The sequence below is a fragment of the Equus przewalskii genome, chromosome 9 (assembly GCF_037783145.1).
Source record: "Equus przewalskii isolate Varuska chromosome 9, EquPr2, whole genome shotgun sequence".
Taxonomy (NCBI): domain Eukaryota; kingdom Metazoa; phylum Chordata; class Mammalia; order Perissodactyla; family Equidae; genus Equus; species Equus przewalskii.
In genome coordinates this window covers 24,600,255-24,624,395 of record NC_091839.1, presented here as the reverse complement: position 1 = coordinate 24,624,395, position 24,141 = coordinate 24,600,255, and the positions used below count along the sequence as shown (strand labels likewise).

General features: G+C 47.6%; 1 protein-coding gene and 1 long non-coding RNA gene across 2 annotated transcripts; one reads left to right on the top strand and one right to left on the bottom strand.

Moving 5' to 3' along the window:
* Positions 1–4,569: 4,569 nt before the first annotated feature.
* GALP (galanin like peptide) lies at positions 4,570–11,862 on the bottom strand. Its single transcript, XM_070558692.1, has 6 exons — positions 11,550–11,862; positions 10,269–10,376; positions 8,339–8,387; positions 7,458–7,538; positions 6,540–6,617; positions 4,570–5,138 (listed from the first exon to the last, which is right to left on the bottom strand). Exons 2-6 carry the CDS (start codon positions 10,350–10,352, stop codon positions 5,083–5,085), a joined length of 348 nt encoding a protein of 115 aa, XP_070414793.1. The 5' UTR covers positions 10,353–10,376; positions 11,550–11,862; the 3' UTR covers positions 4,570–5,082.
* A 7,367-nt stretch (positions 11,863–19,229) lies between these two features.
* LOC139073575 (uncharacterized) lies at positions 19,230–22,939 on the top strand. Its single transcript, XR_011522466.1, has 4 exons — positions 19,230–19,380; positions 21,103–21,859; positions 21,970–22,250; positions 22,803–22,939. It is a non-coding gene; the product is annotated as an uncharacterized lncRNA (long non-coding RNA).
* Positions 22,940–24,141: the final 1,202 nt, after the last annotated feature.

The following is a 24,141-nucleotide window of genomic DNA, read 5'->3' as shown; positions in this document are numbered from 1 at the left end:
GAGCCCCCAGGCCCTAGACATAACACGAATCTGGATCTCCCCTATTGTAATACCCTGTTGCCTCCCAACTCCTGAACCCTTCCGTAATGTCTTCTACAGGGCATGGTCACTCAGCAGGAGAATTCCTTCACCTCAGCCTCCTCTACGAATGTGTCCTTCATGTCATTCACCCTCACTCCTTGAAGGGCTTAGTTCCCACCTCTAATGTTATCACTACCATAGTTCTTGGGTATTTCCAGCTCCTAAATAACATTCCCTTGATCCTCTGCCACACACTCCTGTGAAGCCATACCTGTGGGTTTGTCATCTCCAGTAATTGCAATGCTTCTACAGTCTCCACTCCCAGGCTTGCACTCTACTCCCCTCCACTTCCTGTTTCTCTCCCTGATCTTCTTTTTTTAGTGAGGAAGATTGACCCTGAGCTAACATCTGTTGCCAGTCTTCCTCTTTTTTTTTCTCCCCAAAGCCCCAGTACATAGTTGTAAGTCCTTCTAGTTCTTTGCTGTGGGACACCACCATGTCATGTCTTGAGTAGTGTGTAGGTCCGCGCCCAGGATCCGAAACTGGCAAACCCAGGGCCACTGTACCGGAGCGCGCGAACTTAACCACTATGCCCTGGGACGACCTCCTCTCCCTGATCTTTGAACACCACTGAGGCCTACAACCTATTGAATCCCCAGAGCTCTGCCCTTGGACCTCTTCTCTTCTCTGTTTGCTACCTAAATCCTACAGTGCTCCAAATTAGACGTCCGTTCTGCACCTCTCTTTTTTTTTTAAAGATTGGCACCTGAGCTAACATCTGTTGCCAATCTTTTTTTTTCTCACCAAAGCCCCCCAGTACATAGTTGTATATTCTAGTTGTAGGTCCTTCTGGTTGTGGCATGTGGGATGCCACCTCAGCATGGCCTGATGAGCGGTACCATGCCCACGCCCAGGATCCAAACTGGCGAAACCCTGGTTCACCCCTGGAGAGCGCGAACTTAACCACTCAGCCACAGGACTGGCCCCTGCACCTCTCTTCTGAATTTGAGATTTGCGTATTCAACTCCCAGCTCCCTACCCCCTATTGCATAACCAATAGGCATCTCAAATTTAACATGTCCAAAACTGAGCTCCTAGTCTTTCCCCCAAGCCTGCTCTATGCATGGCTTCCCATACCCTTCAATGGCAACTCCCTCCTTCCATTTACTTAGACCAAAGAAATAGGGACTCACCCTTGACTGCTTCTCAAATCCCATGGCAAGTCTGTTGGGGAATCCTATTAGCTCCACCTTCAATTGTATCTAGAATGTGACTGCTTTTTACCACCTCCACTGCCTCCACCCTGGCCCAAGCCCCCATCACCTCTCACTGGCATTACAGCATTGTAAGTGGTCTCTGCCCTCTTTTGTCTATTTTCAAAACAGCAGCCAGAACAATCCTGTTAAGATGTGAGTCGTTTCATGTCACTCCACTACTCGAAGCCTCCAATGGCTTGGCACTTCACTCAGAGACAAACCCGAAGTCCTAGTGGCCGACTCCAGGACCCCACCTCCCATTACCTGTCTCAACTCATCTCTTCCACGCTCCGCACTCAACTGATTCGAGACCCACTTACGCAGCTTCCTGACCCTTGGAAACTTGCTCCCACCCTGAGCACTGCCCTTGGTCATTCCTCTGCCTGGCATCCTCTTCTCCCAAATATCCTCATGTCTCCACCCCTTTCTCCTTCAGTTCTTTATTCAAATTTCATCTTCTTCACACCTCCCCTCACCACACACTGAAAATTTCAAACTCACTCCTGGGGAACTTCCCATTGCCCATCTCTGCCTTTGTGTTCCCCATAGCACTTATCACTGTGTGGAATACTGTCTATTTTACTCACTAACTTTTTTCAATGTCCAACTGCCCTCTCTCCCAGAATACAAGCTCCAACAAGACAAGGATTTTCTTTTTTGGTCTGTTTTGTTATCCACTCTATCCTGAACCCCTAGACGTGTTCTGGCATATGGTAGGTACTTAACAAATATTCACTGAATGTTAAGTTAATTGTAGACCGTTCAATCTCCCTGTGTCTTCAGTCTGTCAGCTCCTTTCAATGCCCACTTCTGTCTCCTCAGCTAAGGATGCCATCATCTCTCCCCAGGAATAGCACAACAGCTTCCTATTTTATCTGCCTCCAGGATCATCTTCCTCCAACGCCTTTTCTATGCCAGCCACTGGAGTGGTCTTTCTAAAATGCAAACCTGGCCATGTCAGCTATGGGTGAGATGCTATGTGTCCACCAAAACCCATGCTCCCTTTCCCAACTTAGTATTTGTAGCTGGGGAGCAGCTTCATACAAAGGGAACTTATTGCCCCCACTTTTGAGCCAAGTGTGGCCAGATGATGAATATGAACAAAAGGGATGCAGGTACTTCCAGGCCAAGGCTTTTATGAAGCAGGAGTGCCCCCCACCCCCTGCATATTCTCTTTCCCCTTCCACTGTTTGAGACAAGACCCTAATCGATGGGTGAACAACTATATAGAGTGAATCTTGGTTTCTGAATCACTGCATAGAGGAGAGTTCCTGGCCAACTTGAAACATCCTCCCTGGACTGTTAGGTGAAGGAGAAAAAAAATTTATTGTGTTCAATTCATTGCATCAGAGATTGGCTAACTTTTCCTGTAAAGGGCCAGATAATACATACTTCAGCCTTTGCAGTCTCTGCTCATCTTCTTCTTTCTTTCCCAACCATTTAAAAGTATAAAAACCTTTCTTAGCCCAGGGGCCAACCATCAACAGGCAGCCGGGCTGGGTTTGGCCCGCGGGCCATAGTTTGCAACCCCCTACATTGCATGCCCACAGTCTAATCTCTCTTTGGTGTTACACCTTCAGCCATTTCTAACCGTCTTCATAAGAAAGTCCATGCTCCCAAGACTGAAATTCAGAGCTTGTCTTTGCTCCTGTTTCCCCACCCCCGCCACCCTCGTTGCTGTCCTCTTGGTCTCTGAATTTTATACTCTAATCCCCCTGAGCAACCTGCTCGACTTTCTGTGCCCACATATTCCTCCCTCTGGGTCTCATGAAAAGTGCCAATTCTTCCTACAAGTCTGAGTCCACATATATTAATGCTCCTTGGGACCAGTTTCTCAGCCTGACCCCCAAGTTGGTCAGATGCTCCTTGTCCTATTGTCCCCTGTGTGACTTCTCCCAAAGCCCTTGTCCCCCTCCATTTCATCTGTCCACTCACATGTCTGGTTTCTCCCCTCTGTGAGATCTTTGAAGGCAGTGGTGGTGTCTTATTGGTCCCTGAGGCTTGCTGCTGCCTCTCTCTTCCCATTCTGCTATTTAAAGTCGCTAAGGGCTTAGAATAAGATTTTTGATGATATTAGACTGCATACGGCCAGAGATCTAGGCATGTCAGAATCCTGCACTAGCAATCCCTGCCATGTGACGTTGCTGAGAAAGATGTAAATCCAAAGGACAACGGCAAATCAGAACAAGTGGCTGAATATCTATCTCCAACTCTTCCATTATCTTGTGTTTTTAACTGGGCAGTGCCTCCAGCTAAAGACAACATTTCCCAGCCCTCTTGTGACTAAGAATAGCCATGCATGAGCTAACATGATGTGTGGCCTTTCAGACTTTCCTTTAAAAGGATTGGTGTGACACCTGCTGGCCCCCTTTCTCACTGGAGGTAGATGAAACATCCCTCTTGGGTCCAGAGACAAAACATCATAACTGAAGATGTCATGGCCATCCTACCAGATCCAGATTGCCCCCTTCTGGACTGTGACATGACAGCGAAATAAACTTTTATCTTGTTTGCACTACTCTATTTTGGGGACTCATTGTTACAGCAGCTTGGCCTTAATCAATGTCCTAGATAATAAGGCAAAAGCCCTGAATTCCCATGTAAGAATTCAGTGATCCTAAAACCATCACACTGGAGAAATCATGTGTAGGTACTTGAGTCAACTCTCCCAGCCGAACCCGACCTTCTGGCTAGAGCCATCCAGGCACCAGACTTGTGAGTGAAGCCACCTTGGACTCTCCAGATCAGTCTACTCACCAGCTCAGCACCCCCAGTGGACTCCATCAAAGCCACATGGAATAGAAAAATCATGCGTTTGAGCCCACCTGGACTCCTGACCTACGAGATCATGATGTTTAACAAAATAGTTGTTGTTTCAGGCCACTGGGTTTTGGGGGTAGTGTGTTATGCAGCAGTAGTTACCTGGAATAGGCAAAAGAGAATCTAAAGCAATAGGCATTAATGGGGATAACAGAAGTCTATTATATAATGATAAAAAGAAGTTTCCTCCAGATATTTATAAAACTTATAAACTTATATGACACTGACAACATAGCTTCAAAATATGTAGAAGTTTTAAAATGAATGAACTGATGAACAGAGAGTAGGTCAGATATCAAGGTAGGGACAACTGCCAAAAATTAGAATTAAATTTAGGCCTCTCATCAGATAATCCAAGATCTAATGCCTCTAAGAGTTTATATGTCCCCCCAAATCCCCCACCTGACTCTATCATCCTTGATTTTGCTACCCCCAAGAAGTTTCTGTACTAATTAATGGAAGAAAACATTGATTATTTGAAAAGAAATATTTTATTCTCTCCATTCTGCTCCAGATGACCTCTCCTCATTTCCAGCTGGAGGAGGCTTGGATGAGGTGGAAAAATGAAGAAAGGTGAGGATGCTACTCTGGAGCATCTTTTCAAGTCAAGACATCATAGAACCTCAGAGTTAAAAGGGATAATAATATTGTATTGTTCAATAGTTCCTGTTATGATTCCAAAAGAACACAATTATTTTAAATGTACTGCAGGAATATTCCCTGATACCCCCCACATAGAATCTCCTAAATGGTTTCAGAATTATTCTTGAGTTTGTTAACAACACTTTATACTTATTCCAAAGGTTAATTAGTAAAATCTGAAACAGTCCAGCGACTTTTGAGAATAATTCTTCAAATGATCCAAAATTCCATCATGAGATTTGGGGATTTAGCTTCAGGATTTTAGTCTCAGTAGAGAGTGTCTAGACAGGGCTTCAGGAGGAGCTGGAGAGGAGAAGGATGAGGAGCAGAGGTTTGGAGACATCTATGACTGCAGGACGTCTCCCCTCTTGGGAACTCTCTTGCCAAGCTCACTCTGATCTGCGAGAGAGAAAAGGGTGAATTTTGAATGGTTCTGTTTACCACCACCCCCCAAACCAGGTTCTTGAGGTTGGGATGAAACTCTCTTTAGTTCATCTCAGATCCAATAGCCTTCCCTCTTCTCACTCCCTCTTTCCTTTTCTGTTCTACCTTCTTTTTATTTTCATCTACCCACATATTTCCCCTTTCTGCCCCCATTTTAAGATGGCACATGGTGGTGGTGGTGGGTGCTTTCAAGAGCCAGACTGTAGCCAAGGTTGGTGTGGGAATTAGTGAATTCAGAAGATGTGTCATGTCCTGCCCTGGTAGGTGTCTAATAAATAAATGCTTTTCAAATGAATTAGTACAGTTGGAATAAAGGCACTGTGTTAGTTTCCAAAAATAGGGTTAGGACTGAAAAAGGAGATGGAATTGGAAGGAAAATCCACCTGGAGGCAGGCAGAAGCCAGGGTTGATTGTTGACTTTGATCATGGTTGGGAAGGCAGTATGTGAAGACTGAATTTGGATAATTTAGTTCATTCATTTAGCAAATGTTTACCAAGCACCTGCTATGCATCAGCCATTGTGCTAGGCAGTGAGCAGGACAGAAAAGGTCTCTACTCGCATGGAGCTTGGAGTTTTTGGGAGAAGATGGAGAATAAACAGAAAGTCAATATATGAAGCAAAGAAGAATCATATAATGATGAATGTTACCATTAAATAAAACAAGATGACAAAAATAGAGAAAAAGTAGCTTTATTTCAGGGAGTGTCTCTCAGGAGTTGATGACTAAAATGATTTCTGAATGACGTGAAAGATCTAGCCATGCAAAGCTCTAGAAACAGAACATTCTAGGCAGAGGCAACAGCTGGTGCAAAGATTCTAGAGTGAAATGGACCCAGTGTTCCAAGAAAATCAGAAGTCAGAGTTGAGACAGAAGGGCATGCTGGAGTATGAGCACGGAAGAGTATAGAGCTCAGAGTAAGGTTAAAGGTTGGAAATAAAGATCTTCTTTAGGAGGGAGGTCAAAGTTTGGATTGAGCTGTGAGGTCAAAGTGAGGGTTTAAAGTCAGTGTCATAGCTAAAGCTAGGCTTGGGGGAGATCAAGGTTTGGGTTTGGGGTCATAATTGGAAAAGTACCAGATTGTGGGGAAATGCCAGTATTGGTTGGACAACTAGATTTAGACTGTGAGGCAGGATGTGAAGTGAAGGAACAGAGTCGAAGTGAGCAGTCAAGGCCAGGATGGGAATTTAGCGTTAGGATATGTGGTCAGTGGTGGACATTGTGGCTATAAGTCAGGGGGCCTCTTGGTTGATTCCTGTTTCCTCCCCACCCTCCCAGGCCCTCAAAGCTCTGCCGGCCACATCTCCTGCCCTCTTCTTGTATCTATTTCTCTCTTCCATGTTCCCCCTGCCTTTACCTCCAATCTCTGGTTCAGCAAAAGTCTCGCTCAGACTCCTCTTGGAGGCCTGCTGAGAGAGGGGATAAGGGAGCCCATCTAGAAACAAAAACAGAAATCATTGTGACTTATGCCACTCAGTTCAGTACTTTGTACCGTCCAACGTGGTTCTACTTCCCCTGTGTCCTTGGGAATCTGACAGTTCTTAGCGGTTCTCATCCAGGGGCACTTTTGCCCCTCTGGGGATATTTGGCAACATGCAGAGACATTTTTGGTTGTCACAACTTGGAGGTGCTACTGTCTTCTAGAGGTGGAGGCCAGGGACGCTGCTCAACATCCCGTAATGCGCAAGATGGACCCCATGACACAGAGTGCTTCAGCTCCAAATGTCAGCAGTGCCAAGGTTGAGAAATCCTGCCTTAGATACACTTAATTGCCTCCATTTAGAAGGTGACAATGACAAGGAGATTCCCTTCAAGTCATATGCTGCATTCACTGTGTGCATACGCAGGTGTCCGAACCCCTTTGTGCCTCCATGATTCTTTCCCTTGAGATATGACACGGGAAGGAGAAGGGAATCTCAGAGATATCACTTGGTCAGGTAAGAAGAGGAGATAATAGCACCAGGGGTGAGCAAAGAGGAAGTGAATAGGGGATCTTGCAAGGAGATAATATTAAAAATAACAGCTTAGGAATTTTACATGCATTCTCTCATTGAGCTACACAATCGAATTACGAGGTAGTTTTCATGATACCATCTTACATAGGGAGGGGTTTGAGGCTCAAAGGAATTGCATCACTTACCCAGCTCCCTCAATCAGTAAGTGGCAGAGCGAGGAATGGAGCCTACATCCGCCAGTTTGCAAAACCAGTAGTGGGCGCGTGGAGGAGAGTGATGGCGATGAAGAATGGGGGAAGTCTAACTGGCCATTCACTCACCAACGGCCTTCCACAGCTCTAGGATCTCGAGGGCTGTCTTCTCCTTCCTGCCTTGGTCAGCCTTCTGGGGAAGGTGGAACTCTGGGGAGTGGGGGAAGAAGCAAGAGCTGGTGGTCTGTCAAATGGCAACGGCAACACACAGAATCCAGCAATCCTGTGGCATTCATTACCCATCTGAAGGAGCACGTCCACCAAATCTGTGGGACGGGGTACGCTTTGACCATCCCTCCTTGTTAGTGAGGAGACTGTGGCTCTGAGAATTCTCTTGCTCAGAGTTACCCCACTGCTAAGTGGCGGAACTGGGGTTTGAACCCACCTATGTCTGAATCCAATTCTTACGTCCTTTCTGCTATGCCACACCGTTATGGGAGCCTGGGTTTTCTTGGACCACTGAATGAGGCCCAAGATGAACTCTGCCTTGAGCATCATAGGGGATCCCCTTATGTAATGGGTTTAATTGTCACCAAGCAGCACATTGCCACATGTGCAAAAAGTGCCCAGTGCAGATGCAGTCAGGGGCACAGAAAGAGAAGGATGGGGGAATATGTCATATATTGCTCTACCTTATCTAATCCTCACGTCATCCCTATGAGGCAGGGGCCTTCATGACACTCTTCATCATAGATGAGGGAACTGAGGCATAGAGAGATGAAGGCCACACACAAAGCAAGTGGCAGAGCTGGACTTGGACCCAATGCTCTGGCTCCAGGATCCACATGCCCATCACTCCGCTAGACTAACTCTCAAGACAGGTCTGGAAACAAAACCCGTGGACTTCAATGAATGTGAGTTGAGGGTCTTTACAGGGTCGCAAACTCACTGCCCACAGGCACCAGGCAGACACTAGCCGGGGATGGAGCGCTCAGAGCAGGCTCACTCACCAGGACCCAGAAGGTAGCCAGCACTGTTGAGGGTCCAGCCTCCTCGCCCCTGGATGGAGATGGAGAGATCAAGACTCAGAGAGGTGGAAGGGTAGCCGGCACCCCCAGGTCTGGGATGGGGTGGGTCAACATGCCCCTTTCCCACCAACCTGTGAAGCAGGTTCGCTTGATCTGAATTTCACCAAAGAGGAAATTGAAGACTTCCTAAGATGTAACAACTCAGAATGCAAAGAAAGCCTTAAAAACCACTGCTGGAAGTCCTTTATATGCATAGTATATTGTCACCAATCACACACACACACACACAGAGGGGTTCAAGGCCAGGCTACATAACTGGATGGCTAACATCTGTTGTGGGTTTACCATATGCTAGCATCCATTATTTTTTTTTCTTTCAATTTTTTTTCTTTTTTGGAGGAAGATTAGCCCTGAGTTAACCTCTGCTGCCAACCCTCCTCTTTTTGCTGAGGAAGACTGGCTCTGAGCTAACATCTGTGCCCATCTTCCTCCACTTTATATGTGGGATGCCTGCCACAGCATGGCTTGCCAAGTGGTGCCATGTCCGCACCCGGGATCCGAATCGGGGAATCCCGGCCCACTGAAGTGGAACGTGCGAACTTAACTGCTGTGCCACCGCGTTGGCCCCAGCTAGCGTCCATTCTAAGCAGGACTGGCTACATAATTTAGGGGGCCCAGCGCAAAATGAAAATATGGGGCCCCTTGTTCAAATGTGATTAAGAATTTCAAGATGGAGACAGCAAAGTGTTAAATCAGGCACAGGCGCCTTCTGAGCGCCCCAGGTGACAGTCCAGGTTGCATGAGCATGAAGCCAGCTCTGCTTCTACGTCCATGACGTATTGACTGATCTAGTCCTCGCAACAACCCTGGTAGGTAAGAACTACGATTAGCCTCATTTAACGGAAAAGGAAACTTCCACAAATAGTTTGGGCAAATTTCCTAAATTAACACAGTGAGCAGCGGGCTGACTTCAGACTTAATGACTCCGTGGACCCAACATTCAAGTCTTAGTTTTCCATTCTGTAAAATGGAAAGTAAACAAATGGAATCAACTCAAAGTGCTGCTGGTGCAACTGCAGCTGCCTGTCAGGGGGGGTTCCCACGGTTCCCAGGGCCAAGAAAGCCCTCCACATCCGTTAGAGCCTTGTCAAAATGCCCTGGCCATCCTCCCAAATAGGTGCTGTTATCCTTTGGTTACACAGAAGCAAGGGAAGCTCAAAGAAACTTGAATGGCTTGCTGAGGACCTGTCAGTGTGAGGATAGCTGGTACCCAAACCCAGGACAACACAACACCAAGCCTGGGTCCCCTCCATTAGATAACGAGAGCTGACTGCCTGCTCACGACGTTCTCAGGGCCTCGCACGATGAACTCAGTTAACCCTGCAGTGCTGTGACTTTACAGAGAACATGGAGGCACTGCGAAATTAGGCAGCTTGCTGGAAGTCATGCAGCTAGAACGTGACAGAACCAGAACTCCAAACTCAGCCCGGTTTCCATATCCCACACTCCTAACCAGGGGTTCTCACAGTGTGGTCTTGGGACCAGCAGCATCAGCGTCGCCTGGGAACGGGGCAGAAATGCAGGCTCACCCAATTGGACTCTCCAGCGGTGGCACGTGGTTGGTTGTACTTCAACACACCCTCCCCTCCGGGCGATTATCATGCAAGCCGAAGCCCTGAAGACGCAGAATGATGGAGAGCTCTGCCTTGGAAGGCATCTTTTTGCATGTCTGGGCAATGCTAATCCTTAGGAAGTGAACCCTGACTCCTCTTATTTCACCTGTTCTATTCTACCCCTGGGGCCAAGGAGATGAAGTCTGTCCCTGTCTTATCGTATTTTCATAGCTTGGTCCCCACGGCCCTGGCTCAGCCAGGAAAATTAGGAGACTTCCTGGAGGGTAGGAAGGGCTCACCTGGTGGACAGGTAAAGAGGCAGGAGTCTCTGCCAGGATGAGCAAGACGGTGAGAAGCAGGACCAGTTGGACAGAAGGAGCCATCTGAGGGTCGGAAGGATGGGCGCTCTGCAAAGAGAGGGTGGTGAGTGTATTTATTTTAGCTTTATTGAGGTATAATTATATGCAAAAAATTGTGCCCATTTAACATCTACATCTTGATGAGTCTGGACTATGTGTACACCCGTGATGCCGTCACCACCATCAAGGCGATGACATACCCACCACCTTCAAAACGTTCCTTGTTTTTTTTTAGTTTTACGTTTTTGCTTTGTTAATGTGAGATCTATTCCCGTGACATATTTTTTCTTCCAGTTTTGCTGAGATATAATTGACATACATCACTGTACAAGTTTAAGATGCACAGCATAATGACTTGACATTTGTATATACTGTGAAATGATCACCACAATAAGCTTAGTCAACATCCGTCACCTCACAGTTACAAAAAAACCTTTTTTCATCGTGATGAAAACGTTCAGGATTTACTCTCTTAGCAACTTTCAAATATACAACACACAGCATCATTAGCTCCAGTCATCATGTTGTACGTTACATCCCCAGGACTTATTTATTTTATAACCGAAAGTTTATGACTTTCGACCACATTTACCCAATTCCCTCAATCCCGCCTCTGGTAACCACCCACCTGATCTCTTTTGCTACGAGTTTGTTTTTTTAGATTCCACATGTAAGAGAGATCATACAGTATTTGACCTTCTCTGTCTGAGTCTTAACATATTGCAAAGTGTACAATACTGTATTGTTAACTGAAGGTTAATCTCTATGCCTTTTTGTCTTAAGCATATGATAGAAAAATAAAACAAACATTTTCAAGTTTCTTGAGATTTTCATGGAGCTCTGTTTTGGAACCCATTTATTAAAGTAAAATGAAAGAAGCCGGTTGAGGGAAAATGCCACAGGAAATAAGCAAGTAACAGGATGTTGGGTACATAAAACCCCCACAACTCATGAAAGACCAAAGTTTAAGATTCAGAGGCATTAACGCTTCTCCATCTCTCATCACAGCACCTGCCTCCCGCCATCCACTCTCCCAGACCCACCGCCGCGCCCTGGAATGCTCGTCCTCATTCCCTCTTCTACCCGTTCCCCAGACTTCCCCGGTCCTCTGCCTGCTCCCCAACTCTCCTCCATCACCACTGCTCTCATTTTACTTGACCCCCCATCCCTTCTTGACCTCCCTGCATCCTCCCTTCTCTCCTCCCGCTTCCCTCCTCTCACCTCACTGGAGTTGGCAGCTCTGCCCAGCTCTCTCTGGGTTCCAACTCCCCAGACTCCAGCTTTTATGCCTCCCAAGGAGGAGGAAGGAGGAGGTGAGAAGGGCAAGGAGAAGGAGGGGGTCAGAGACCAGGAGGGAGGAGGGAGAGAGAGCACAGAGGATGGAGGTGGGATGAGGATTCACCCACACAACGGGCTTTTATTAGCTGGCCTCTGAGGTCAGAACAAAGATGCTTCCCTCGGCGTCTCCCCTCTGACCCTCTAATCGGAGATGTGTGCTCTGCGTTTATTCAGGTACCCTCCTCCCCACATCTGTGTGTGTTTGGGTCTCAGTGGTGCCCTTTCTATCCACACCCCCTCGGTCTCTCCCGACCTGGAGCCTGTGCCCCCACAGCTCTACACTCCTCTCTCTGCCATCTCTTCAATCTCCGTGTCTTCGAAGTTCTCTTGCTGTGTCTGTTTCTTCTCTCCTGCATGATGTACGTTGTCTATTTCTTTCCTTGTTTGTTGGGTATCTCCCCCTCCCTGGAAAATAAGCTCAAAGAGGGGTGGCAATTACATCCTGCACATCATTGTGTCGCCAGCCCAGAGAGTGTCAACCGGGGGTGGTTTTGTCCCCAGGGAGACATTTGGCTACATTTGGGGACATTTTTGTTTGTAACTTGCGGGGGATGCTTCTGGCATCCAGTGGGTGGAGCCCAGGGATGCTGCTCAACACCCTGCAATGCACAGGACAGCCCCCCACAGTAAAGAATGATCCAGCCCCAAATGTCAATAGCACCTAGGATGAGAGACCCTGTGTCATCCCCTAAAGTAGTGCCTGGAACTCCATAAATGTTTGCTGGGTGAACAAATGCAGGTGTGTTGTTCTCTTTCTTCCTCTCTGTTTCTGCTTTTTGGTTTATCTGTCTCTTCGTTTCTCTCCCTCTCAGCCCCGGACAGCAGCAGTTTTCCAGAGGAAAGAACCCCGGAGTCAAGCGGGGGCACATACCCCTGGCTTTGCCCTTGGCTTCCTGAGAGTCCCGGTGTTTGGGACGCAGTGTCCTCGTCTCTACCATGAAGGGCCAGCCTCCCTTCTGTCTGTCTGAGGCTCGCTCTGTATCTTTGTCCCATCTCTATATCTTTGCACCAGCCCTCCCACCCCCCTTGAAGGGACCTTTCTGGAACCTCATCCCTTCTCGTCTCAGTTGAAAAGGAAGACCCCATGGGAGGGACAGAGTGGGAGTAAGAAACTGGACCTCAAAAGTCCTGTTGGCTCCTGACCCTGACTTTGCTCCTTATGTTCATCTCCCCATGTCCTTCATTTCTCCTCTGGAGGGGAAGGGGGAGCTCCGGTGGGGGAGGAAGTGACAAGAGGGTGTGAATGGCTCTGCTGGGAAAGAAGATGAAGAAGGATGGGTGACGGAGAGGACAGAGGATGCTGAACGCCTGCCCAGAGCTAGTTGCCTGGAGACCCACAGAGAGTCAGAGAAAAGACAACCACAGACCTCACCTCCCCGGTTAAGCAGCTCATGAAAAGTAAATGTAGTGCGACCAAATCTCATTAAAAAGAAGCCCAGCTGTGGGAGAAATGTCGCTCTCTTCATATTTCTGTGACTGAGCCAAATGTCTGTCTTGAGGCTGCATCCTTCTTCGTGCCTTGGAAATGTAGAAACAAACGCTCCTCTCCCAAGGTGGACACTCCAGTCACCTGTCCTTCATTTGGTCCTGTGGGTGATGAGTCCGCTGGCTTTCACCCACATAGGTGCTCTTCTTCTATGCGTCCCACCTGCGATGGGGACGCCAACCTACACCTGGCCCTGGGGCACGGCAGGAGCCTGGGCTCAAAACTCATCCTCCTTCCTTCCTTCCTATCTCCCTTCCCTCCTTCCTTCCCTCCTTTCTTCTTTCACTTCTTCCTCCCTCCCTCCCTTCCTTCCTTCCTTCTCTCCCTCTCTCCTTCCCTCCTTCCTTCCTTCCCCAAATAGGAATTGGGTGCCTAAAGGTACCATATCCTGCTCACAGTCCAGATGAGCTCATGTCCCAATTATTCCAGTTGCTGAAAGTAGAAAAGATATTTTCTGAGGGCTTCTGAGAAAAAAAATTTCTTCCTTGTTCTTTCCTTGAACTTTCAGGAAAGTTCAAATAATTTCTGAATGCTCAGACTCTCCAAATGTTTAGGTTTTACTGCATTCAGTTTCTCTGATCCCCTTTCTTCCTCTCTCCTCTCCGCATATGGACATACAGATATTCTGAACTGTTTGAGGGTAGTCGCAAACATTGTGCCCCTTTGCTCCTAAACTCTTTTCAGTGTGTTTTTCCTAAAAGCAAAGGACATTCTCTTTTTCCTAAAAGCAAAGGACATTCTCTTATGTAACCACAGTAAAACTGTCAAAATTAACATTGATATCCTACTAATGTCTAAGCTACAGATCACATTAAAATTTCACCAACTGTCCCAGTAATGCCGTTTATAGCAAAATGAAAGAAAACCCAAAAAACCCCTCCACGCCTCTTTAGTCTCCTTTAACTGGAAGAGTTCCCCTTCTTTCCTTCTTTCGTGACCTTGGCGTTTTCCTTGACATTTTTGAAGAGTACCAGTGAGTTGACTTCTCCATTTGGGTCTATCTGATGTTTGCTCGTGATTAGATTCAGGTTATGCATGTTTGGCAGGAAACCCACAGCAGTGATCTCAGTGTCGTATACATCACAGCTGAGCGTATCCCGTCATGGGGGCACGGGACGTCGACTCATCCGCTGCCTGTGATGTTAACTCTAATCACCTGGTTCAGGCGGTGTGGCTGGCTTTCTCCACTGCAAAGTCACTTTTTGTCCCCTTGTAATTACAAAGTGTCTTGTGGGGAGATACTTTGAGACTGTGTAAGTGTGCTTCCTTGCTCTTTTGAGAGAGTTTCCAGAAGCACCTCTGTCTGTAGATATAGATGTGGATATAGACATGGAAATGGATATAGATGACATAGATATAGACGTAGATAGATATGTATATCTAAATCTCTCTTCCTTAGAAGGAAGCCCAGACCCACGAGTTGTTATGTCACCCCATCACCATGAGGGGCAGCCGTGCTTACGATGAAATTAACAACACAGAAGGCACAGTGGAAACTGAGCAACCCAGTTCAACAAACCTCAGAGCCGCCCCCGCCCCTGCACTCCTAGTCCTGTGTTCCTATGCTGTTATTAAGCCAATTAGAGTTGGATTTTTTAAACAACCTTATTGAGGTATAATTTGTGTACAAAGAACTGCACATGTTTAATGTAGATAATTTGATGAGTTTACACATAGGCAAACACCTGTGATGCCATCACCACAAGCCAGATAGCAGATATGTCATGTCCAACACTTCCCAGAGTTTCGTTGTCTGTCTTTGCTTTTGGTTTTTCTAAAGACAGATCCTCCAAAGGAGCTCAATTGTCTAAATGCCCTCCCAGGGAGTTTCATCCGTCAGGAAAGACTGGCTCTTATCTCAGGAGAGGAGACCAGAAGTCAACACCATACCCAGATGCACCTCGTCACAATCTGTCATACCACCTGTCTATTCTTCTAAGGGCCCATTCATCTTTCCTAAAAATCATTTACTCTCCCCTAAAAGCCCACATCCCGCTCCCCTTCCCCTATTAAGATGGTATTTAAGCCGGAGTTCTAAGCCACTTCTTTGAGTTACTCATTTTCTCCTGGCTATCCTCCACGTGTACATGAGGCACACACATCAATAAGCTTCTGTTCGTTTTTCTCTCATTAATCCGTCTTTTATTGAAGGCTCTCAGCCAAGAACTCAGAAGGATAGAGGGAAAGTTGTTTTTCCTTTCCCACACATCTCTCCCGCTGGTAGCTTTGAGGACATCTCCATTCCCATCCCTCCAGGCACTGGCCATACTGTGTTCCCCACAAGTGTTCCTAGTCCACCAGCTCTCCACACCTTGTCCTTGTCTCTCTTGGGCATCCAGGATGCAGTCTTCTTCTCCGTGCACACGGTGGTCCAGGGGACCCTCCAAAATCATTTCCAGTCCATTCACCTAGATAAAGACCCTGAGGTCTACTCTGGAGTCTTGGCCATCTGGTAGACTGTACTAATGCCTTCTCTACAGCTTTCACTCAGCTACCCTTGCTTCCTTCTGTTTAAGGATGGAGAAGCATTGTCCTCAGAGCGGTAGGGTCCTTCCCTCTGGCCAGGAGCATAAACCATGTTCAGTATAAGCCAATCAAGGTGTGTCAGTTTGCTTGGGCTGCTGCAACAGAGACCACAAACCGGATGGCTTAAAACAGCAGAAATGTATCGTCTCTCAGTTCTGGAGGCCAGAATTCCAAGACCAAGGGGTAGGCAGGGCCACGCTCCCTCTAAAACCTGCGGGAGGATCCTTGTCCTCTTCCTAGCTTCTGGGGGTTTGTAGGTAGACTGTTTGGTTATTTCCTTTGTAGCACTCGTTACTCAATACATTAGCTCAAGTCCTTATGCTTTTATCGTGCCTCCCCCAACTAGTATGTGAGTTGCATGGGGCAGGAACTTGTTCTTTTTCACTGCAACATCTTTAGTGCTTCGAATTAAAATCAGTACCTGGCACCTAGTGTATGCTCACCTATTTATGGAATTTTGTCTTCAGCTGCCATTGGGAACAAGTGAAGTTGACCATATGACAACAAGGGAAAGAGCCATGAAGTCCAAAGCTTCAGGAAGCCACAGGAAGACAGATTTAATATAAAGGTAAGAAGGATTCACTAGTAGTTCTGAGCTTGGAATGTGGGGGTATCCAGAGGGGCTAGGGAGATGTCCCTGTTCACCCCTAGCAGTTTTCAAGTTTATTGACTCTGTGTGTGCATATCGCCATTTCTCTGAAATAATGACTAAGAATCTTTTTCTCCACATCTCCTCTCCCCACCTCCCCCGCCTGCCACTCTCGACACACACGTTCTACTTCTGCTGGGAACACTCATTAACATCCAAAGGAACTAATTATCCACTCCATTTATTTTCCATCAAGTACTTGAAGGAATGAGGTACAAGGATTTAGCCTGCCCCCAATTACTAATGTATTTAAGTGCCTAAAGGATGATTGCTGTAAATTGAGAGACAGAGGAGAAAACTGGAGGAGGAAACAGGAGGAACTGAGTTTTCTTTCTCTCTGCGCTCTTCTACTTTAGAAGACCGAGAAAAAAATAGAGAAATAGAGATGAGGATGGATAGAGATAGATACATACATACGCACATAAATAGAAAGGTAGATAGATGATAGATATATAGATAGATAATAAGTAGATAGATGATAGATAATAGATTATTGATAGCTAGATAATAGATGATAGATAAGTAGATAGATGATAGAGATAGATAATGAGTAGATAGATGATAATACATAGGTAGATAGATAGATAGGTAGATTGCAAATTCAATCATGTGAAGCAGGCAGAGAACATCTTAATGCATAAATATTTCTACAAGTTTCTCATTAATTTATTAGGCTCAAATCCTAGAGGAAAGGTAACTCAGTCAAAAGTTATGAACAACCTGAGGGTCTTAGTGTACCAGTTTTCAGCTCCACCAGCACTATAGAAAGGTACCCGTTTCATCTGAGAGAGTTATAATTTTGAGGGAAAGTTAATGAGAGGGGTTAGGAAAGACATAAGCACTGTTGATGTAGGAGAAAGACCTAATTGGATTATTGAACCAGAACGATTGAATTCTTAGACTTTTAGAGATGGTTGGGCTAGTGAAGCTGAAAATCATACTATCAGAAGCATTAAGATGTTGAAGAAGTGACAGGATAGGAGTCTGTGGTCCAGAAGACACGCTTCAGAGTTGACTCTCCTGAGAACATTCCTGTGCAAAGGGGTGGTGAGTCAGAATGGAGTGGAGCCAATGAGGTGTACAAGTGTTGACAGCAGCATGTGAAAAACATCACTGATGCTAATGCTGCATTCACACCATTGACTCAGGTGGAATGACGTGGCCTGGAGAGCGCAAACTCACGGGCTAGAGTCCTGAAAGGTGAGCGAGTGCCCTGGAGTTCAGCAGATGACAACAGCCACAATGGGAAGTAGACGCAAAAGTTGAGTGGAGATCAACTTGTAAAAAATAAAAAGGAGTGCAGAAAACGTGGCAACCTCTCTTGATTTTGAATGGGAGGGAGTGCAGGAAACGGAACAGAGATGGTTGTGTGAGAGATGATGGGCGCCTTCATGTTAGTGGGGTGGGCTGTGTCTTTCTAGCGTTTGCTTTCCTTGTAGGTGCACAGATAATATCAATGGGATTGAAAAGGGGGTTGTATATTGACAAAAACAGAAAGGGAGAGAACATTCTACGTTGGCTTTGCCAGATATTGCTGGATGACTCCCTTCCTGCAGAGTCTGCAACACGCTAGACTGAAAAATTAAAAAATAAAACAACGGGTGGCCCAGTGGCTCAGCTGTTAAGTGCGCACGTTCTGCTTTGGTGGCCAGGGTTTGCCGGTTCGGATCCCGAGTGCAGACATAGCACCGTGTGGCAAGCCATGCTGTGGTAGGCGTCCCACATATAAAACAGAGGAAGATGGGCACGGATGTTAGCTCAGGGCCGGTCTTCCTCAGCAAAAAGAGGAGGATTGGCAGATGTTAGCTCAGGGCTCATCTTCCTCAGAAAAAATAAAATAAAATAAAATAACATGAGCTAAAAGGTCATAATGAAAGTATGGGACAAAAGCCTGACGTGACCATGGCAGGCTGTGTCTTTCATGTTAATAACTCTGGTCACCATGATGGTTTGAGGAGGACTGTAACTTAGAGGGACTGTCAAATTTATGATGGAAAGGAGGGTTTCTTTCTAAATATACATACGAATGTCTTAAAATTTTACCCCTTCTGAGCTGGGCAAGTTCTATAAATCCATGCCCACTTTCTGTGTTGTCCAAAAATTTGGCATTCATAAAACTCTTAAAATTTTATTTTATTTACAATATGAATCTGTATTTTTAAAATTTTAATTTTCTTTCTTTTTTTTTGAGGAAGATTAGCCCTGAGCTAATGTCTGCTGCCAATCCTCCTCTTTTTGCTGAGGAAGACTGGCCCTGAGCTAACATCTGTGCCCATCTTCCTCTACTTTATATGTGGGACGCCTACGACAGCATGACTTGCTGTATGGTGCCATGTCCGCACCCAGGATCCGAACTGGAAAACCCTGATCCTCCAAGAAGCAGAACGTGCGCACTTAACCACTGCGCCATCAGGCAGGCCCCAAACTCTTAAAATTTTAAAGTTTAGACCCACATCTGTCTTTTCAATCTTACCAAAGAATTCCCCTCGCATACACACAATATAACAGGAAAGGGGGTGCTTCTACAGGTTAAAAACAATGTGCATGAAAGCTTTATTTCTCTTTCCCATCCAAGAAAGGAGGTAAAAATAGATTTGGGGGCATGGAGAGGTGTGTATCCTTCTTTCCTGTACTCAGCTTTGAGCAACTACCTCTGTCCATTGTGCTGAATAGTCAACGGTCTCCCTCAACCTTGTCTTGGACCAAAATGAAGAGATTACAATCAACCCTCTGCAGGACATGGGTGTGCTATTGTTTGGGGTTGGGAATCTGAGTTAGGATTAAGACCCCCCTCTCTTTCCTGCCCATAAACCAAGGTCAGTGTTGTTCCAACACCCTCCACTTGTCCACTCCTGTCTCTTCCACTTCACCCCATAAAGGAGGGGTTTGGGAGCCATTGTTCAGTCATCGCCCTGACTCAGAAGGGAGCAGTGAGGAGACATCCTTGCATCTCACTGGCCTGTCATGGGACTGTGGGAAAGTCACTACAGGTCTTTGGACCCCAATCGCCAACCTGATAAGTTGAGGAACCAGATCAGATGTTGCAAACTTTGGTAAGCCACACCAGACTCTCAGGGATGCTTTTGGTGTGTCTGCTTGTTTGCTCATGTTTTCTTTTTGTCTGTTTTGGTTCCTCTGTGGTGTTTTTGAAGAAATGCAAATTAAGCCACCAGTGTGTAGAGTTCAGAAATTTCACATAAAAATCCAGATTTCTGGCTTCTCTTGATATGTCAGAGGGTCTGTAAACACTGCATCCAGGTCCCCTACTTCCCTGGGGCTGGGTAGCAGCTTTTGACAGGACTTGTCCTTTCCATTTCACCACAGACCTCACCAGTCCCTAATGTGTCCCTCTAGGCTCCTTTACTCATTTCTGCAACCTCCTTGGGCCCTATTATATTTCACATGAAACGCCTGCTCTAGAAACCCTCAAATGCCTCAGATTGAACGACTAATACAGAACTTTCCCCCGGGCTTTGTGACGGGAAGCGGATATCTGCAGCAGCTTTTGGCTGGCTCCCTGCTCTGGAATTCAGCACTTTCTGATGTCTTAGTGTCCTGGCATCTCTCATTCCCAGGGCTGCTTTGTGTCTCTTTCTGCCTCTGTCATGTCCCGTGTGCCTCACTCTCTGCTGCTCTGTATTTCTTTTGAGGAAGAAAGGGACATAGGAAGAGAAGGGACTTCAGAACCAGACGTGCCTGGGTTTGAATTCCAGCTCGGCCACTTCCTAACCAGCCATCTGAGCATCAATCTCCTCATCTTTAAAATAGGAATAATAATAATAATAATAATATCTTTACAGGGTTGTTGTGAGGACATTTAAGTATTGGGGACCCTGCGTATAAAGCAGGCTGAGAAGGGACCCACTGTGGAAGGGGGTCTTCATCAACTATCCCAATCCTGTTAATAGTAAGCATCAGCACCTACTGGGTTCCAAGTGGCATGTTGTATACCTGACCTCACCGAATCCTCCCAACCACCCTATGAGGTAGCTGTCACCCTCCCTGAACCAATGACAAACATGGGGGCTCAGAGAGGTTAAGTAACTTTCCCAAGATTGTGCAGCTAGTAAATAGGCAGATCCAAACCTGGGCATTTGGACTCTGGAGCCTGTTTGCTTAACCATCATGTAGTCACGCCTCTCAGTAATAAGTAACTTCCTATCTGCACGATTAGAGAAAAGGATGCGCCAAGAGGGGCCACGTTGGACCCGAGGTCACGGGCGAGGGAGGAAGTGGAGGACACTTGGTTCTTTTCCCAGAACTGATCACCAGCACCCGCAACTTGTCATCTGAGCCTCCTGCTTTCATCCTCTTCCCACCTCCATCTGTTCTCCACATGGCAGCCAAAATATTCCTTTTAAAATACAAATAAGATGATGCAACTCCTGCCCAAACCTCCCAATGGCTTCAAAGCATGCCAAAAATACAACTAAATTAGCCCACACGTGCTCACAACTCCTCTCCTTGCTCCAGCCACGCTGGCATTCTCCGAACCTCCGACTCATCGGTGCCTGTGGCCTTGGCACTGGCTGTTCCCTACCCCTGTACCGCTCTTCCCCGCATCTTGGCATGGCTGGAGGGGGCATCAGCCAGGTGCCCGCCCAGAGTCCTCTGCGGAGTCCTTCCCTGACAACCCACCTCCACTGTCCACTCCTTCACTCCCTCTTTGTCCCATCTCCATGTCTTCGTTTCTTAGAGCAGGTGTGTCACTCCCTGCACCCTCATTTACGCATCTGTTTATTGTTTTCTGTCTTCCTCCCCTTTCCCTGGACCAGTAGGATGTAAGCTCGACTGGACAGTGACTTCGTTTTGGTTGGCTGCTACTTCGATGGACCACCTGACACAGACCTGGGCACAGCAGGCTCTCGTTAAAGACTGCTGAATAAATGAAGAGCTTGTAGGAGAGTGATTGCACTTGGGGCCCCAATTCTCCACCGTTTCCTGCATCCAGCCCCTGCGCAATGCACCTTTGCCACCTGCTCATCAAGAGGCTGTCTCCTTCCTGACCTCCTGATGTGGACTGGCCGTGCAGCTTGGTTCAGCTGATAAAACCCGGTGAGAGTGAGTCGTGCTGGGTGCAATCCTGGCCCCAAGAGGCCAGGCACACCTCTGCTCCCTCTGTCTTGCTCACTCTTGGAACCCCACCACTGCCACGTGAAAATGCTGACTAGTCTGCTAGAGAATGGAGACCTTTTTCAGACAAGGTTGATTCTTGCTGAGTGACAACTCACTACTCCCACCTCTCTCACCTCCTCACACTCTATGTATCACTCGTCAGAGCAACGGGAAGCCGTGAAGTCTATTTTAAGCAGGAGGAAATGAGAACACATATGGCTTGAGCTAGACGGGGCTGATGAAGACGGGGAAGGCCGTGGGGATATATCCGGGATATATTTTGGAGGTGGAACCAGAAGGCATTCGGGGGGATCAGTGAGCGGTCACCCACGAGAGACACACTGAAGATGGACCAGGACACTCCTGCTGTTCACCTGCTCACACAGCGAGTAAGAAGCGGGATCAGGTTTGGACCTGGTATGTTGACTGCCTTTCACTGGAGCAAAGGGCGGGGTAAGGGGAGGCGGGTAATACAGCCAGAGGGGCGACTGAGGAGAAATCAACTTCTTTCCGCTGGGTCCTGACAGAGGCACCTGCGCCAGGCCCCCGAGGAGATGAAGCAGGAGGAAAACCACGGCTGTTGCCCAATTTGCAGCTTCTGGCCACCTTCCTGGTCCCACAAGGACCCCTGTGGGCAATAGTCTCCCTTCTCGCCACTGAAGAAGGAAGCAGGAGAGCCGAGGCCCAGCATTCAAGGCCGCAATCCAGGCTCTCTGGTCTGCTGGCCAGTCAATAAAAAGGACCGTGGACGTGGTGGCCTGTGAGTCACGGGAGGCCCGTCACAGGCTGTCACAGTGGTGATTGTGGGGTAAGCTGTTGGTTTCATTTGTCTATTTTTCTCTTGAGATGCAGAAGTCTGCTCACCATCACTGGTCTGTGCAAAGCCCTTCTCTTTTTAAATTTATTATAGTATTCCCTTTTTTTTTAAAGATTGGCACCTGAGCTAACAACTTGCCAATCTTTTTTTTTTTCTGCTTTATCTCCCCAAATCTCCCCGGTACGTAGTTGTATATCTTAGTTGTACATCCTATTAGTTGTGTCATGTGGGACGCCGCCTCAGTGTGGCCTGACGAGCAGTACCATGTCCACGCCCAGGATCCGAACCGGCAAAACCCTGGGCCACCACAGCGGAGCACGCGGACTTAACCACTCGGCCATGGGGCCGGCCCCTATAGTATTCCCTTTTATCATCACTGCTCAGTCCCACTCTCCTCCCCTGGGGGCAATCACTAACATACTTGGTAGGCATCCTCGCATCTTTTACTACTTCTAAGTATTCTTTTAACATCTGTTATTTGGAGTGGGGCGGGAGGGGTGGTGCTCCAGCTCTCACTACATTCCTTTTCTTGTTTCCACTCAGCACCATGTTCTGAAGACGAAGTCATGTCGCTGAGGATGCCTCCAGCTCATTGCCTCCAACTCCTGGTAGTATTCAGTAAAATCAGAGTTACTGAATTTTTGAAAACAATTTTCACACAAATAGGCAGCAAGCCTGGGCTGATGTTTCATTCAGCTCACTGCAGACAGACCAGCAGTAGGTCAGAGCTGGTTCAGAAGAGGACGGGAAGGCCAGGATGGCAGAGTCAGGGGGAGGGCTTCAGGAGCACGGGGGCTGTGTCAGAACTGCCTCACATCCTGAGGACGAGCAACCTGGCCGCCTGGGGTCATCCTGTCTACCAGACAGAGTCACAGTGGCCCCCACACCCAACCAGCTTTGTACAAGTTAGCCTCTAACTTGACAGGACTGGCAAACCAACTCGTCTCCAAACTACCATTAGTCCAACGCAGTTGCATGTTCAAGGAGTTAGAGACCCTCAGGCAGAATATTTTTTTTAATGCTCTAGAGTGATTTTATAAGGTGCACATTTTCACCTTATTTCCACGTGTTGGACAACTTTTACTGAGCGGTGTGGGTGCACCTCCCCTTCCCCACTCTCCCAGGCATGGACATTTTTTGCTCCAATTTCCGAGCGACACTGCGATGAAATGCAGTACGCGTATTTCCGTGGCCACGCGGGCGAGTCCGTCGGGTGCGGGGGCGGTGGGTCCACAGGCAGTGAGATGTACGCTTGCATCTTTGGACAGGGCTGCCAATGGTTGTGTCTGTGCCCCGCCCCTCCCTCCCCCCCCAAGCTGGGCACAAAGCTTGTATCGCCCACGCGGAGGATCTTTTGTTTTGTTTTAGCCTTCCAGCAGCACCTCCTTCCTGTTTGGGGGATCCCCGCCCCGGGTCTTGGAGGAAGGCATGGCCCATCATCAGACGTGGAATCCTTAGACCAACGCTCCCCCTGGCAGGCACAGAGGGCTGGGCGCGTGAGTGCTGGGGGAACTGTCGGGTCTCCGCGTCTTCCTGGTTGACTCCAGGGGTGTTCCTTCCCAGCCCCTCCATCCCTAACCACAACCAGGCGCAGGCAGGACTCTGCCTCCTGAGCGAGTGCCATGAAAGCCGAGAGTGGGTGGGACACCTGAGGGACAGTCCACACTGATGGAAACAGTGTGTGTGTGGGTGGGGGGGTCTCCCCAGGGGCAAGTGAAGGTCTGGGGGAGCTCATCAGGAGAGGAGGGATGGAGTCTCAACAGCCACAGCAGCGGCAGTGCCGGCAGCAGAGGTGAGGAGCCCTGAGTGACGGTGGGAGCTGGAGGAAATACAGCTATGTGATGAGCAGGTGCCAGGGTGCTGGAACCTGAGCACCCGGGTC

Coding starts and splice junctions, on each gene's coding strand:
- GALP (XM_070558692.1), bottom strand. CDS start 10,352: ATGGCTCCTTCTGTCCAACTGGTCCTGCTTCTCACCGTCTTGCTCATC. Junction 6,618..7,457: donor AGAGCTGTGGAAGGCCGTTG/GTGAGTGAATGG, acceptor TTTTGTTTCTAG/ATGGGCTCCCTTATCCCCTC. Junction 5,139..6,539: donor TGCTGAACCAGAGATTGGAG/GTAAAGGCAGGG, acceptor TCTCTCTCGCAG/ATCAGAGTGAGCTTGGCAAG.